The 14066-nt window shown below is 65.1% G+C and overlaps 2 protein-coding genes across 4 annotated transcripts; both read right to left on the reverse strand.

The window, feature by feature from the left end:
- Nucleotides 1-678: 678 nt before the first annotated feature.
- Nucleotides 679-7678, reverse strand: PLEKHH3 (pleckstrin homology, MyTH4 and FERM domain containing H3). 2 transcript variants are annotated; one of them, XM_014885386.2, is made up of 13 exons: nt 7421-7677; nt 5464-5519; nt 4713-4801; nt 4392-4586; nt 4055-4212; nt 3785-3908; nt 3304-3601; nt 2999-3206; nt 2630-2766; nt 2390-2510; nt 1861-2310; nt 1597-1788; nt 679-1516 (listed from the first exon to the last, which is right to left on the reverse strand). In XM_014885386.2, exons 1-13 carry the CDS (start codon nt 7571-7573, stop codon nt 1334-1336), a joined length of 2364 nt encoding a protein of 787 aa, XP_014740872.1. In that variant the 5' UTR covers nt 7574-7677; the 3' UTR covers nt 679-1333. The 2 variants fall into 2 exon arrangements, with proteins under 2 accessions (XP_014740872.1, XP_088035769.1); XM_088179643.1 differs by having other exon boundaries at nt 1597-2310; nt 7421-7678.
- Nucleotides 7679-9373: 1695 nt separating this feature from the next.
- CCR10 (C-C motif chemokine receptor 10) lies at nt 9374-12070 on the reverse strand. 2 transcript variants are annotated; one of them, XM_014885388.2, is made up of 2 exons: nt 11791-12070; nt 9374-10842 (listed from the first exon to the last, which is right to left on the reverse strand). In XM_014885388.2, exons 1-2 carry the CDS (start codon nt 11932-11934, stop codon nt 9760-9762), a joined length of 1227 nt encoding a protein of 408 aa, XP_014740874.2. In that variant the 5' UTR covers nt 11935-12070; the 3' UTR covers nt 9374-9759. The 2 variants fall into 2 exon arrangements, 1 of the variants encoding a protein (XP_014740874.2); XR_015808575.1 differs by lacking the exon at nt 9374-10842 and adding an exon at nt 10933-11077 and having other exon boundaries at nt 11791-11826.
- Between the last annotated feature and the right edge of the window lie 1996 nt (nt 12071-14066).

A 14066-nucleotide genomic window follows, 5' to 3' on the forward strand; every position in this document is an offset into this window, starting at 1 on the left:
GAAATACTGGCAGGACCTGCCGGCATCGCTGACCAGGGTTGGGACCAGCACCGCCCTGCCCGCAGAGCACACAGCACCCACATGGCTATTATACAGGAGTGAGTCCATGTGCTGGGGTGGGCCATGAAGGGCTGGGGGTGCCCTCACCGCTCAGGATCCAAGGCAGGAGACAGCAGCACTAGGAAGGACATGGGCTTGAGGCCGTGCAGTGTCAGGTGATATGGACACAGCAGCTCTGGTACTGCCCTGTGGGAGTTGGGCTGTGGGCTGGGGACAAGGGGCAGTGCTGGCGCCATCCCAAGCCCAGGCAGCCCAAGGTGAAAATTAGCATTTTCCTCTTGCCCTTTGGGGCACAGAGCAGGCGACTAAAAATACAGCCAGCATGGCAGCATGGGCTCCCACGCCCTCTTTGGCAGCGGCCCCTGTGGCTGGGGCAGTTCCCCCCGCCGGAGCAGCCAGTGCCAGGGGCTGCCGGGGAGCTGGAGCTGCCTGTGCTCTTGGTGAAATGCCAAAGGTCGCCTGGCAATGACCAGAGGGACAGCAGTCCCTGCCCCCAAGGACATGCTGTGCCACTCCTCCCTGCTGCCTGTCCCAGGCCCTGCTGCCCTGGCTGCCCCAGGGATCTGACTGTCCCAGCCTCCCGCTGTCAACCCACGCTCCAGGACAGGAGGCCCAGCCTTTCCTTTGTGCATTTATTTAGAAAAACAATCAACCAACCCCCCCATCCCAAGACAGAACCAACAAACTCTACAGAGGCAACACTGAGGGGCCAAGCCCCAGCCGTACCAGCTGCCACTCCACCAGCCACCCCTGTGACATAAGCCTGGCCACAGGGCCACCGCAGAGCCCAGCCACTCATGCAGGAGGAGCCTACGGGTCCCCGGGGCAGCTTGGCTAAAGCTGCCCGCAGCTTTCCAGAAGGGGTGGGTCCAGAGGACGGACAGACAGATGATGGCACAGCACTACTGCCTGGTACCCTCTGCTCTGGGAGAAGCCCCCAGAGCACAAGCAGAGTGGCCAGGCAACACAAGTGCTGGAGGCAAAGGCACCAGGGTATAGGGGAAGGGGTCAGGCCTGGGGGCAGTCTGGGGGGCCGCAGCAGGGCGGCCCTGCTGCCCACCAGGGAAAGTGCTGGGAGACGTGGGGCGCGCAGGCGCTCAAAATAAATTAAGGGAATAGCCAGAAAGGCAATGGCAGTGGGGGGAGCATGACCCCCTGGCCCCCTGCTCTCTGGAGCAGCTGGGGGCCAGCACAGACCTGCCACTCGCTGCCGGGCTTGGTGGCCCTCCCACGCTGGCCATCGGTGCACCTGCTGGCCACACCTGCTGTTGGGCTAGCTGTGGGAGGAACCCACTGGTGGCCGGTGCTGCCAGGGCCCAGCTGCAGGGCAGAGCCCCTGGGGCAGCACAGTGGGCTCCGAGGTGGGGTTACTGGTGGGAGGCTCCTGGGGCCGGGGCAGCCGCTGGGCACCCGCAGAGGCGAGGTACGTGTTGAGGAGCTGGGCAATCTCATCCACCTGCAGGTAGAGCAGGCAGAGGGGGTCAGCCTGGGCCACCCTTGGTGAGAGGGGAGGGCGGAGGGATGGCAGCCCCTTACCTGGGAGGTCTCAAAGAGCAGGTCTCGATCCTCCACGGAGAGGCGGAAGGTGCTGCTGTCAGAGGCACCAAAGGAGGAGATGCGGCCGTAGCAGAAGCTGTCCAAGGGCTCGGGCTCTCCCGGCTTGTAGAGCGAGACAGCCTTGGCCCCGATGCTCAGCCACAGGCGCTGGGGCCCGGAGCCCAACGGGCTCTGCAGGGAGAGGGGTGTCAGGGTTGCCCACTGCCAGGGCTGCCCCTGTACCACACCCAGCCGGGGCCTCACCGCATGCAGGTCGACATCGAAGAGTGTGGAGCCAAAGCCAGGCCACTCCCGCACCAAGGCCACGTAGGCGGCCATGGCCTCGGGCCGGCCCATGCCCTGCAGCAGCTTCCACTTCTCCACAATGGCAGCCATGGTGCTGGCCCCCTCCTCGCGCAGACGGCCCCGCAGGCGCTGGTCCCTCTCCGCCCGCTGCTTGGCCAGCGCTTGACCCCAGAGCCCGCCGGCCAGCAGCCCTGCACGCAGTCGGGCCCCCCGGCACTTGGTGGGGGGCTGGTGGGGCAGGGGTGGCAAGCGGGCATGCAGCACGTGGGGTGGGAAGAGCTCCTCCAGGCGCGGGAAGGGCGCGTGGGTGGAGAAGTCGCTGTTGAGACTCTGCAGGCGCAGGGCCGCCAGTGTCTGCAGTGTCTCCTCTGATGTGGGCACGTAGCCCCGCAGCACCATCTCATGTGCCTGCGAGAGAGAGGGGTGAGCTGGCACGGCCACCACGGGACGGCACGGCACAGCACAGCCACCCCAGTGTGCCACTCACCTGCTCAAAGAGGAGGGCAAACTCCAGGCTGTCCCGTGGGACATTGTCCGTGTCCAGGAAACCGTAGTGCTTGAAGCAGAGCCGGCATGGTGGGTCCTGCTCGCGGTCCTCTCCAGCCAGGCTGCAGCAGACAGGACCAGCTCCATCAGCTTGTGGACGTGCCCCATACCATCTGTTCCCTCCCACCCGTGGCCCCCCAGCCCCTCTCCTTCATAGGCAGCAGAACAGGAGGACATTTACTTTTCAAACCTGGTGAGGACATCAGCCAGCAGTGTGGCACTGCCCACTGGCTGCTCCCGTCGCCGGGACTGCTCGTAGAGCGCAAAGAGGTTGGGGCTCTGGGACAGCCCCAGGCGTGACACAAGTTCCTGGGCCACCTGGGCGAGACAAAGGCAACCGATGGTGACCACGTGTCCCTGGCCACGGCACTCAGGGCTGCAAAGGGACACAGATAGGTCATGGTGGGCAACGGCAGACAGCCCCTGGTCCCTCTCCACCATGGCTTAGCTGGGAGAGACTCTGCTCACCTGCTGTGGTACACTGCCCACCCAGCCCTGTGCACCAAAATGTCCCCAGCCCCCTGCCTGGCACAGCCATAACCTCTCTCACCTCTTCGGCTGTGGTGTGGGAACTGATGGCCACACTGCAGGCGGGCACCCCAGGGCAGTGCACTGTGCAGATCATCTCTTGCCGCTGCATCAGCACCAGGATCTCCTCCAGAGAGGGCACGCACTCCCTCCCCTTCGTCTTTTCCAACGCCTCCCGGATGAAGCAGGCATATTTGGCCATCTCCGAGGCAGGAAAACGGTTCTCTGTCCTGCAAGAAACGCCAGGATGATCAGAGTGGCACTGATCTGAGGGGTGCTTAGTACCTGGTGAGCTCCCTGGTGGCAGCTGGCACCTCTGGCACTCACCTGTCCAGGTGGAAGCGCAGGAAGCGCAGGACAGGCGGGGAAGGCAGGAAGGTGCAGCTCATGCAGGTGAGGAGCTGCCAGTAGTGCAGGTCGCCCTGCCCACCTGGCGCCAGCGGCTCCGTAGTCTGCTTCACCAGCTGGCAGTAGATCTCATCCACCAGCGGTGGCAGGTCCAGGCAGGTCTGCAGGACACCCTGCATCAGCGGCACCGGGTCCCGCTCTGACTCCAGCTGCTGCAGCGAGTTGAAGAGCTTCACAGCCTCATCACGCAGCGTGGTGTAGCTGCGGGGGCCAGGGGCTGTGGGATGGGATGAGGGTTAACAGCGTTGTGGTTCTCCCCAGGAGCCCTTGCCAGCAGCTGGGCACTGCCCTCACACCCAGGGCCAGCCAGGCCCCTGCCCTGCACAGCGTCCAGCCCAGCCATCACTGCCACCAGCCTAGAGTGTAGGACCCAGCTCTGTGCCCCCCACCTGCCTCTCACCGCTTTGGTCCAGGCTGCCATAGGGGAAGGGCAGCAGGGGAGCGTAGAGGGGGCCACTGGTGTAGCGCAGGATGGGGTTGCAGCGATAGATCTGCTCCAGAACCTCGGGGCTGTCTCTGTGCTCCTAGGGGGGCAAAGCAATGGCAGTAGCTGCAGTCACCTGGCCGAGTGCCTGACACAGATCCCCACCACCACTCTGGGGTATGCAAGGCCCCAAACATCCATCCCAGTGCTGCTGTGGGCAGGGACAGCCCGGTGCCATGGGCTCACCTCGACATCACGCATGAGCAGCTGGGTGGGTGTCTGGACAGGAGCTTTGCTGTCAATGACCTTCTGCACAGCACACACCCAGCGCACAGCCTCGTTGAGGTGCTCTGTGTACAGGCGGTAGCAATGTTTCCTGCCAAACACCGTCACACTCCAGTAGCCTGCGAGGGACAGACCCACTCACCCACTGTCCACCAGCACCCCAGCCAAGCTGGCTCAGTGCCCCAGGGCTCAGCATAGCCCTTCCTTTGGGCAAAAGAGGCCCTCAGGGCTTGGAGGGTAACACAGGGCACAAGGGGTTGGGAAGACACAGCCCGGCCAAGGGGCATGGGCACCTCACCTGTCTCCTTGTAGAGCTGCTTGTCCGGCCAGAGCACAGAGCAGAGGCTGGTGAGCACTAGGGAGCCCAGCCGCCGGGCCCCCTTCTCGTTGCTGCTGTAGTAGTCCAGGGAGTCAGGTGTCAGCACGAACCAGTACTTCCGAGGACGGATCCAGGGGGTCTTCATGCAGCCCCGCATCTCCCGCTGCAGCCAGCCTGGGAAGGGGAACCCTCAGTGCTCACTGACATCCACCCCACCGGCTTCTCAGCACAAGGAAGGGTCTGCACAGGTCTGACCATCCCTCTGGGATGGGAGCAGGCACAGCTGGGGCACAATCCTACCTTTCACAAGAGCATCAGGGTCATCCTCAACTGGCCCTGGGCCCTTCTCCACGATGAGGCTGCGCATCTCCTCCGCAACAAGCAGGGACCTGAGGACAACATGGGGCTGAGCTCAGGTACCCATGGGGGTCTCCTACAGCCCCTGCACAGGGAGCTGGCCTTGGGTCTGGAATGAGCTGGGTCCCAAGGGGCTCTGTGCACCCCAGAGCCCTGCGGTGGGAACGCGGCAGTCATTGGGTGCAAATGACCCCAGCTAAAAATAAGCTGTTTGCAGTCTTGGCCTTGCCAAGGAATTCGGAAAATGAACAACCAGGAAGGAATGTTGGCAGCAGCGTCAGTACTGCGAGTACAGGGAGCGAGCAGGCCCCTGTGCCCCGGCACCCCATCTTCCTCAGCACCAACCACCCCAGGGCAGAGCCTCTGCTCATGGACACAGCCTGGCAGAGCCTCCTGGCAAGGAAGAGTCATGCACAGCCCCGTCAGCTAAGCCTGCGGCAGTCAAGCTATCCAGCATGGCAGGGAGAAGGAGACATGCCTGAGGATGCGCCAGGCATGGGGACAAACACGGCAGTCCTGGCTCTGCCACTCCCTGCTCTGCCTGACAGAGCAGCACAGCCTGGTGCTAGCTCTGTGGGCAGGATGGTTCAGCACACACCAGCACCAGGGCAACCTCCCACAACATGCCAGTCCCTCGGCTCCTGCAGCACCCCACAAGGGACACAATGCAGGACAGAGGCAGGGGATCACTCACCGCTCCGAGCCACTGCTGCTACGGGTGGGCTGGCTCAGGCTCACCTCCAGGGATCCCTGGGGAGGAAGGAGACATCTCAGTCCCACGGTCATTACCTGGTACCCTTGGCCATCCCCCCATGATTGTACGCCTCCTCATCTACCCAGCTCTGGGCCCAGAGAGACAGGCTCACATCCTGCTGCCATGGGGCAGAAGAGCCCGGGCATCCACAAGGCCACGGCAAGAACCAGGGCTGCAGCTGGGGCACCCCGGGTGCGGGGACAGCCGGCGGGTGCGCTGGCCATGTGTCCTCAGCTGACCCGGCTGGCTGAATACCGTGCAGAATTGCACAAGGTCAGTGCTGAGTAATACGCTTACGGCACAAAGTCCCATTGTAATGGGGCCACTGACTTCCTGCCCGCGGCGGTGGGACGCAGCACTGGGAAGTCCCTGGCCCTACAGTAGGACAGGGTCAGTTCCTCCTCACGCAGCACAACTTGACATGGACAGTGCCGCTCACGTGACAGCCCTGGCACACATGCTGGGACATGAGGCAGAGCCCAGGCACAGGCAGGCACCGGGTCGGGCAGGGTGCCCAGCAGAGTGGGGTGCGGGGACATGGAAGCACCGGCAATGCTGTCCTGGTTGATGCACGGGAGCTCCTGCCAGCTGCAGCCCAACAGGGCAGCTAGAGGCACGACAGGCCAGAGCACGCAACGCCAAGAAAAAGAGACAGATGCTAAAAATAGTGACAGGGAGGGGGGAGCCACCGCAGGTATGGTTGTGCTGTGGAGCAGGACCAGACACCGCTGACCTGTGGCATTAAGGGCACCTGTCACTTAACTGCTGGTACCGGTGCACAGGGCCAGCATCTCCAGACACTGCCCCACTGCCAGGCTGGGGAGGGCCTCATGCACTCCTCAGGGCTGCAGGCACGGAGGCAGCGCCTGGTTTCTTGCAGGCAGTCCAGAGGAGGCAGTGGTGGCAGCCGGCTCCTTCTCAGGGATATAAATAAACAGGAGAGGAGCTGCGGCGACAGGGCGAGGGTAGCTGCTCCCACGCTCCCACGAAGAGAGCAACTGTGGGTTTCCAAGGACCCCCTGGCCACAGCAAAGGGCTCTCGGGGGAGCTGGCGTCACCAGTCGCCCACGCCAGCCCGGAGCCAGTGTGGCCCATGGGATGTGGGAAGCCCAAAGACTGTTCCTTACGTAGTTGTGCCCTTGGCACTGCCACCAGTTCCCAGAGGGCCCAGCTCCAGCCCTGTCACTGTCCCCACTTCCCATGGGGCTAGCACTGCTGGGAAAGGCGCCCTACTGCTAAAGGACCGACAGCGTAGGGTTGCCCCCAGCCCTGCACAGCCCGGGCCGTGCCGCAGCCCCTGCAGTGGGCAGGGGAGAGGGGCCACAGCAAGCGGAACCAGGCAGTCACCACCGCCTGCGTCCCCCGAGTCCGGGCTGGGATTCGTCCCCACGGCCCTTGGTGCAGGAGACCGACGGGACCGGGACAGCCAGGAAGCCCCCGGGAGCCGGGGCTGTCCCCGCACCCCGCTTTATCAGCCGTCGAACACGCAGCCCGGTCGGAGGAAGCACCGGTTTCCGCCGCTCCGTTTCCCTCCAGAGAGGAAGCAGCCGGAGAGGGGAGATCCAGGCCCGCTCCCCACGCCCGGCACGTGCTCCCGGGACAGCCCCGGCCCGCTCCGGCGGGGCACCCGGGGCCGCGCCGCGCACCGGACCGCCGAGGGTCTGGCGCGGTAGCCTCGCGGCAGACCCATCCTAAGGAGGGAGCAGGAGCACCCAGCGGGCAGCGGGTACCGTGAGGGTCGGCCCTGCCCCGCGGGCCCGGGACCTTCGCGCCCGCCGGAGCCCTCCCTGAGCTGCGGCTCGCCCGAACTCGCCGGAACGAGCCACCCCTGCACGCAGCAGCACCATCCCGGCTGTGCTCGTCCCAGTGGTCGTCCCAGAGCCGGTGCCAGCCCCACCTGGTCTCCCTGGGCGCGGAGCTCGAAGGACGCCTCCTCCTCCTCTTCGGCCTCGCCGTCCGCCTCCCGCTCCGCCTCGCCGTAGTCCCGCCGCAGCAGCGTGAATCCCCGTCGACAGCACAGCAGCCACCACAGCCCACCCGGGAACGGCATCGCCCCGCCGACACCAACGGGACGGCACCGGGACGCGACGGGACCGGCCCGCCCCGCGCACCGGCCGCCGGCCCCGCCGCCGCCCCGGGCGGGCCGGGCCGCGCGTCACCGGGCGCCGCCAATCGCCGCGCGCGGCCCGGGGCGGAGCTCCTGCCCGGGGCGGCGGGGCCGCCGGTGCGTCAGCGGCGGGGCGGGGGCAGCGCGGGGCCGGGCTGCGGTAGGGCCGGTGCTCCCGGAGCCACCGCCGGTGGGGTGCACCGTGTACCCACGGCACCTGACGGGGCACCGACACGGAGCACTGCCCGCGCCCGGTGTGGACACCGGCACCGGGCACCGGCCCTTGCCTTGCCCCGCGCCACCCCCATCATGCGCTGCCCTGGCTCCTGCGTGCGGCAATGCTGGCGCCCGCCCCAGCATGGCGGCTCAGCCCGGTGTGGTGCCAAGTTTGTGCCAGCGGACAGCACCGTGGGCTCTGTGCTCGGCTAGGGGGGCACCGTGGGCCGGACGGCACCATGCCCGGGGAGGCCTGTCCTGCAGGCTCTCATAGCGCCTTTCCACAAAGGAGCTGGTGCAAGGCGTTCATGGTGGGGTCACACGTGGTACCACAACTATGTGGCTCAGCTCAGCCCTGGGCTCTGCCCAGTGGCAGAGGGTCTGCAGTTCCCTCAAGCCATCGGTGCCCTGGCAGCGTCCAGGCCCTGGCCCCGACGCTCCAGGAGTTAAGGCTCTGGCTCTGCTACAGCTGTTGGGTCACCGCCGGCCCTGGGAGCCTGGGTGCTGGGATGCGCAGGCAGGAAGCTCTGGCTGCCAGTTCCCCTCCCACGCAGCCTGCTCTGGATTGTGCCTGGGGCTGAGCCGATGGTGTGGGGCCGGCTATGCTGTCAGGGCAGTCACGGGCATCCAGAAGAGCCCACCAGCTATGGGGGCAGTGGAAGACTGGAGTGGGATCACCCAAGACCACAGGCTGGGTGGGTAGCAGGGGCAGCTGTGCTGTCTGGCCAAGAACTGTCCGAATCTGGCCCTTGATCCCCCACCGAGGGCTGCAGGGGACAGAGGCCCATCACCCCGCCTCTGCGGCTGCTGAGTCAGCAGTAACTTGTTTCTGGCCCAGCAGTAAGTGAAGCTTCTGGAATGGCTTCTTCTAGTCGAGCCCTGGGCTAATCCCAAACAGAGCAGGGGGTGAACAGGAAGTAGCCTCCAGCCTCGGCAGGACTGGGATTGCTTCTCTGCATGCCTAGCTCTGCTGGGAGACTCCATGAGCAGCTGCACTGCAGTCAAGCCCAGTCCTGTTCCCGGCACTGTGGAAGACTTCTTTAGCCAGGCCTGGTGAGTGGGACACTGCACGGCCCCGGCGCTGCCGGCCCACGGTACCATGTGCCAGCCCCTGCGACATGTGTCGCTCGCCATGTCCTAGCCCGTGGTCATGTGTTGGTTGCCACGTGTCCGGGCCCGGCCAGCTCCAGCGCAGCACCCTGGTGCCGGAGAGCCTCTGGGCCGGGATGTGCAGAGGAGCTCGTGGGGGAAGTAAGGAGGGGAGACAAACGTCCCTCTGCCCCCGCCCTGGGGTGCAGGACCCAAGGGTCCTTCCGGGGTGTCTCTGCTGTCCCCTGTCCGGGGACTCCCTGTCCCTCCAGCGGTGGGGACGAGCGGAGGGCGGCAAGGAAGCGCGAGCTTCTGCTGCCTCCTGCAGGCATCGCCCGCCAGTGCCCGTGGCCAAGGAGCCGGAGCCGGCCCCGGCCCCACAAAACACCCCCAGGCCAGCGTCGCCCCGCACGGACACTGCTCTCGCCCACCGGGACACGTTCAGGGTTTATTTGTGAGAGCGGGAACCAGCTGCCTGCCTGTTGCACCCACCGACCCGGCTCACGGCACCGCCCGAACCCCCCCAGCATGTGATACATTGCATGGCCCTCGACGCGCGTGACATTGCAGGGTTCCCCTGAAACACGCGTGACATTGCGGGGACCGCAGCCCAGCGGGTCGCCGGGCAATGAAGGCACTCGCAGGGTATGCAGGCACTGCGGGGCTGCTCTTCCCTCTGCCCAAGCGTGTGCAGGCGCCGTGCGGATCGTCTGGTGCTGCCCGTGCCCAGCGGCTCGCTGGGGCAGGTCCGTGCACGGACGGGGCTGTCCCTGGGGAGTCGCGGAGGGACCGAACCCCCTGCCCCGGCCGCGGGCACTGGGCTACTACACCACGTCCGAGCAGCTGGAGAGCGATGTCCGGCGGCAGGGACTGGGGCAGCCGGAGCAGCGCGGGTCGAGGGAGCCCACACAGCCGGCGTCGCTGGCGAGCAGCCACAGCTCTCGGCGGAAGCGCTGGCCAAGGAAGGCGTAGAGCAAGGGGTTGAGGCAGCAGCGCAGGTACGCCAGCCCGCCGGTGACCAGCAGTGCCAGGTCCTTGCGGCGGCTCTGGGCACAGCTCATCTCCCAGCTGGCCAGCAGCTCGGCCGCGTCCAGCAGCACCATCAGGCTGTGGGGAAGCTGCAGGGCCACAAAAACCAGCACGAGGGCCAGCAGCACTCGCAGCGCCCGGTGGGGTTGGGCACCGCGGGCCGCCAGCAGTGTTCGTGCCACCGCTGTGTAGCAGCTTGCCATCACCAGGAAGGGCACCGCGAAGCCGAGCACCACCTGCACCAGGTTGGTGGCCCCCCGGGCTACCCGTGAGACCACATGGGGAAAGACGACACGACAGAGCCGGATATCCTGGTGCTGCTCTGCCTGGCTGTAGATGAACTGGGGCAGGGCTAGCAGCGTGGCCAGCAGCCAGGCCGACCCCGCTGTCAGCCAGCCATGGCGGCGAACTCGTGGGCGCAGGCGGTAAGCAGTGGACACCCGCACAATGGCCACATAGCGATCCACGCTGATACAGGTGAGGAAGAGGAAGCCGCTGTAGAAATTGAGGGCGTAGAGACCCTGCAGCGCCCTGCAGGCGGCTGTGCCTGTGGACCAGCCCTGCAGCTTGTCGGTGATGGCGAAGGGCAGCATCAGGAGCAGCAGGAGGTCAGATAGAGCGAGGTGCAGGAGGCAGACATCGGTGATGCTGTGTACCTGGCCGTAGCGGGTGCGTGTGAGCAGCACCAGCCCATTCCCCACTGTGCCCAGCAGTGAGAGCAGCAGGTACACGGCAGGCTGGAAGGTGCGGGCGAAGCCCTGTATTTCCTGCTTCTCACAGATCTCAGGCAACATGTCGGCCTCGCCCGAGTACCCGTCCTCCCATAGGTAGAAGTCAGTGGTGGTCATCAGCTCTGTTGAGACGGGGCTGGGAGTTACCTGTGCAGAGGGAGGCTGAGTGAGGAGGGGTGGGCAGTGGTGGCAGAGCACCACACCCAAGGCAGCCCTTCTCCACCCAGCCTCACCACTGAGAGCGTGGGTGTGTCGCCGCCCCCGGTCCCGCGCGCGGTTTGTTTCCGTCTCACATCCACCCTTCAGCAGGGGGAGGAAACACCGTGCTCAGGCATTGCAGGAGTGACCGCACATTTTCCCAGCAGCCGTCTGTAATACATAACTGGTGGAGGGACATAACCCCAGCCATGGTGTCTCCAGCACAGCACCATGTCCCACGAACTGACCCTGAACCTGCCAGGGGAACTGCTCTGGGGCTCAGCACCCAGGCTATGGCCCCAAGTGCCCTGGGCAATTGAATCTTGGGGATCCACACCAGCATCCCCAGGTGCCCAAAGCCCCCACATACCACCCTGGGGACCCCAGCCTTGCACTACCTGGTCCTGCTCCCAGATAGGGAGCTCCTGCCTCACACAGGTTGCCGGCAGCTGAGCACAGTGCTCCCACCTCCCAGCTGCTCAGCCCTGCTCTGGGGCAGCAGAACAGTGCTGCAGCCTGGTACTGGTCAGTTGGGACCCCATTGACCTGGCGATCAGGATCTGACACTCTCTGACTCTCAGTAACCTCACAATAGCAATTTCACTCTGGCCCCTATCAGTGAACCCAGGGATCTGGGGTTGAACCCCTCAACTGCTCTGGGGCCACAGGTGGGATCAGAACCCAGTGCCAGGGCAGGTTGACTCTCTAGCAGCTCCTCTAGCCCTTTCCTGCTCGGGGCCTCAGGGGCATGGAGCAGCAGGCACTGCTCTAATTCCCCAGCCTCTCAGTCTTAGCCCGCGGGGCTCACAAGAAAACTACCTTAAAAAACTAAGAAAAGCCAGTGACGGGGGGTCCTGCCTGGCACCCAGCAAACCCCTCACCCTGCAGCCCCCTCACCTGCTTCATCATTGCACAGCAGAGTCTTTCTTCTGGCCAGCGGGTCTGAAGCTGTACATGGTCAAAACACAGGTTACAGAGAGGTGTTTCAGTGCTCTCTAATCTGTGGTTTGACCACGTGCAACTCCCTGATACTGAGAACATGCAGAGCACAGGCCCAGCCCTGGGGAGGAAGGCAGATGTGACCCCAGTTAGGAGCCTGTCCTGAATCCTTTACTTGGTGCATCTTTTACATCTGCATGCTGGGAACAGAAATAGCAGCTCTACTCAGTTTCTGTCATGCGGGTGTGCAGGTCAAACCCGGGAGCACCCAGCCAGGGAAGCAGGGTCTGTCCGAGGACATCCAGCACATGCAGGAAACCCCAGCCCACCCCAGGACTACTGTTGGCTCCTGCAGGACCAGAGGGAACGGGGCCAATGAATGGAGTGGGGGCTGCTGTGGGCTGGCACTGAGCTGGGCACAGGCAGGATGCTCCTCCAGCAGGATCAGCAGAGCCTGTCTAGTCTAGGATCATCTTTTCCCGATGGCAAACATGATGGTTCCAGAAGCTGAGGTGGCTGCTGGTGCAGGGCACACCACCCACCCAGGGGTCCCAACCTGGCGCTGTATCCCTGCAGTGCTGGGCAGGCATGTTGCTGCTTGTTGACAACAAAATTCCCAGCTCCTCATTAAAAAGAGATTAGTTCCTGTGGGGCAGAGGCCCCATTTCCTCTCGCCAGGGAGGAGAAAATTGATCCCTAGCTTTAATGGGCTCCTGACCATAATCCCGCAATCCCCCTTTCTCCCAGCTACAGCTGTTTTTGCCGTGGCTTATCTCCAGTCTGCCCTGGGCCCTCCTGCTGCCTCCAGACGAGCACAGGATCTCGGGTGATCGCTGTGGGGCTGTGGAGCTGCTGCACCCTGGATGAAGAGCAGCCAGGACAGGCGCCCCCCAGCCTCCAGGGGGTCCCCAGGGCTCTTTGCTGGAGGGTCTCTTCCCCCTCTCCTGCTCTTTCTGCAGTACAAGGATGCTAACTACAGATCTCTGCTCTGTGCTGGCTCTGGGGGTGCTTTCCTGCACCCTGCATTTTGAGGGAAGGGAGAAGGATCCTGGGGCCAGTGCTGACCCTACAGCCAGCTATGGGTACAGAGCAGGGATTCTATATGTCCCTGTTGGGGGGTCACAGATCTGAGCCAGCACAGGGTCAGGATGTGGGGCTGTGGCCAGAGCAGGCAGCCCCCTGGCATGTCAGGATAAGGCCATGTGGGCTGTGCCTCTCCTGGGGATGGACCCACAGGCAATGCCAGGGGCTGGGGGACAGGAGGGTGAGTGCCAATGTCCTCAGCATACGGTTCCAGCTCCTGGTAGCAGAACTCCTGGTGCACTGCCAGGTGTCCCACATCCCTGCCACACCTGGGGCTTTCTATCCTCCCTCACTCCCCAGCCGCGGCCTGGGCTCTGCCCGGGCAGGGAGGAGCTGTAGCACGGGCTGCCCGCAGGCTGTGCTGCCCCGCCCGCAGCAGCCAGGCCCGGCACACGCTGCCAGGTCCAGAGCCACCCGTGAGGAGCTGCCTGCCCCAGGCACAGCTTGGCCGTGCTCCTGCTCTACGCTTGGAGCCAGCCTAGACCCAGCAGCTGCTGGGGCATCCCCGTCTCTCGGGACAGCTCGAGGCCCCTGGGAGAGCAGATCTACTGCCCCTGCGGGGCCAGGGGACACGGAGCACCGCGGGTCTGTAGGTGTATGTAGGGCACGCAGGCACCAAACCCCCCAACCCCTCTGTGGGCGTCTGGGGGTGGTTGAGAGCAGATACAAACTAAATCCCTTCTTCTGCATCACTGGAGAGAGCAGCGACCCCGAGACCTGCAGGCCTTAATCCACGGCTTGATTACAAATCGCCGCCGCACCACATCTGCTGCGGGGGGGCTGCGGGCACCGCTCCGAGCCTCCCTGCACGGGGGCTGCAGAGGGGCAGGGACGGGGAGGCTCAGAGTGCGTCGAGGACCGGGGGAGCCCGGAGAGCTCCTGCACAGCCTCACTGTGCCCCCGTACCCCCACCCACAAGAGCCGTGTCCCGGTGCAGCCCGGGGCGGCCGGCAGCTCGCCGTGCCCAGGAGCGGGGAAATCGGGCTCCCGGGCGGAGCATCTCCTCGGGGCGCGGCAGCGGGTGCGGCGGGGGCGGCCGAGGCTCTGCGCCGCGCCCGGCCCGGCCCGGCTTTCCCCCCGCCCCGTGGGTGGAGCCGCCGGCCCCGCTCCGCCGCGCGGCTGCAGCACCGGGAGCGGCGGCGCCGAGGGCG

Source organism: Sturnus vulgaris, chromosome 27 (assembly GCF_052056855.1).
Source record: "Sturnus vulgaris isolate bStuVul1 chromosome 27, bStuVul1.hap1, whole genome shotgun sequence".
Lineage (NCBI taxonomy): Eukaryota > Metazoa > Chordata > Aves > Passeriformes > Sturnidae > Sturnus > Sturnus vulgaris.

What these genes read in the sequence shown, in the direction of transcription:
- PLEKHH3 (XM_088179643.1), bottom strand. Translation starts at nt 7,573, where the DNA reads ATGCCGTTCCCGGGTGGGCTGTGGTGGCTGCTGTGCTGTCGACGGGGA. An exon ending in TGGCAGCCTGGACCAAAGCG is followed by an intron (nt 3,602 to 3,784) that starts GTGAGAGGCAGG and finishes CCCATCCCACAG; the next exon opens with CCCCTGGCCCCCGCAGCTAC. An exon ending in CTGCGCTTCCACCTGGACAG is followed by an intron (nt 3,207 to 3,303) that starts GTGAGTGCCAGA and finishes CGTTTCTTGCAG; the next exon opens with GACAGAGAACCGTTTTCCTG.
- CCR10 (XM_014885388.2), bottom strand. Translation starts at nt 11,934, where the DNA reads ATGTTCTCAGTATCAGGGAGTTGCACGTGGTCAAACCACAGATTAGAG. An exon ending in GCTGTGCAATGATGAAGCAG is followed by an intron (nt 10,843 to 11,790) that starts GTGAGGGGGCTG and finishes CCCTCTGCACAG; the next exon opens with GTAACTCCCAGCCCCGTCTC.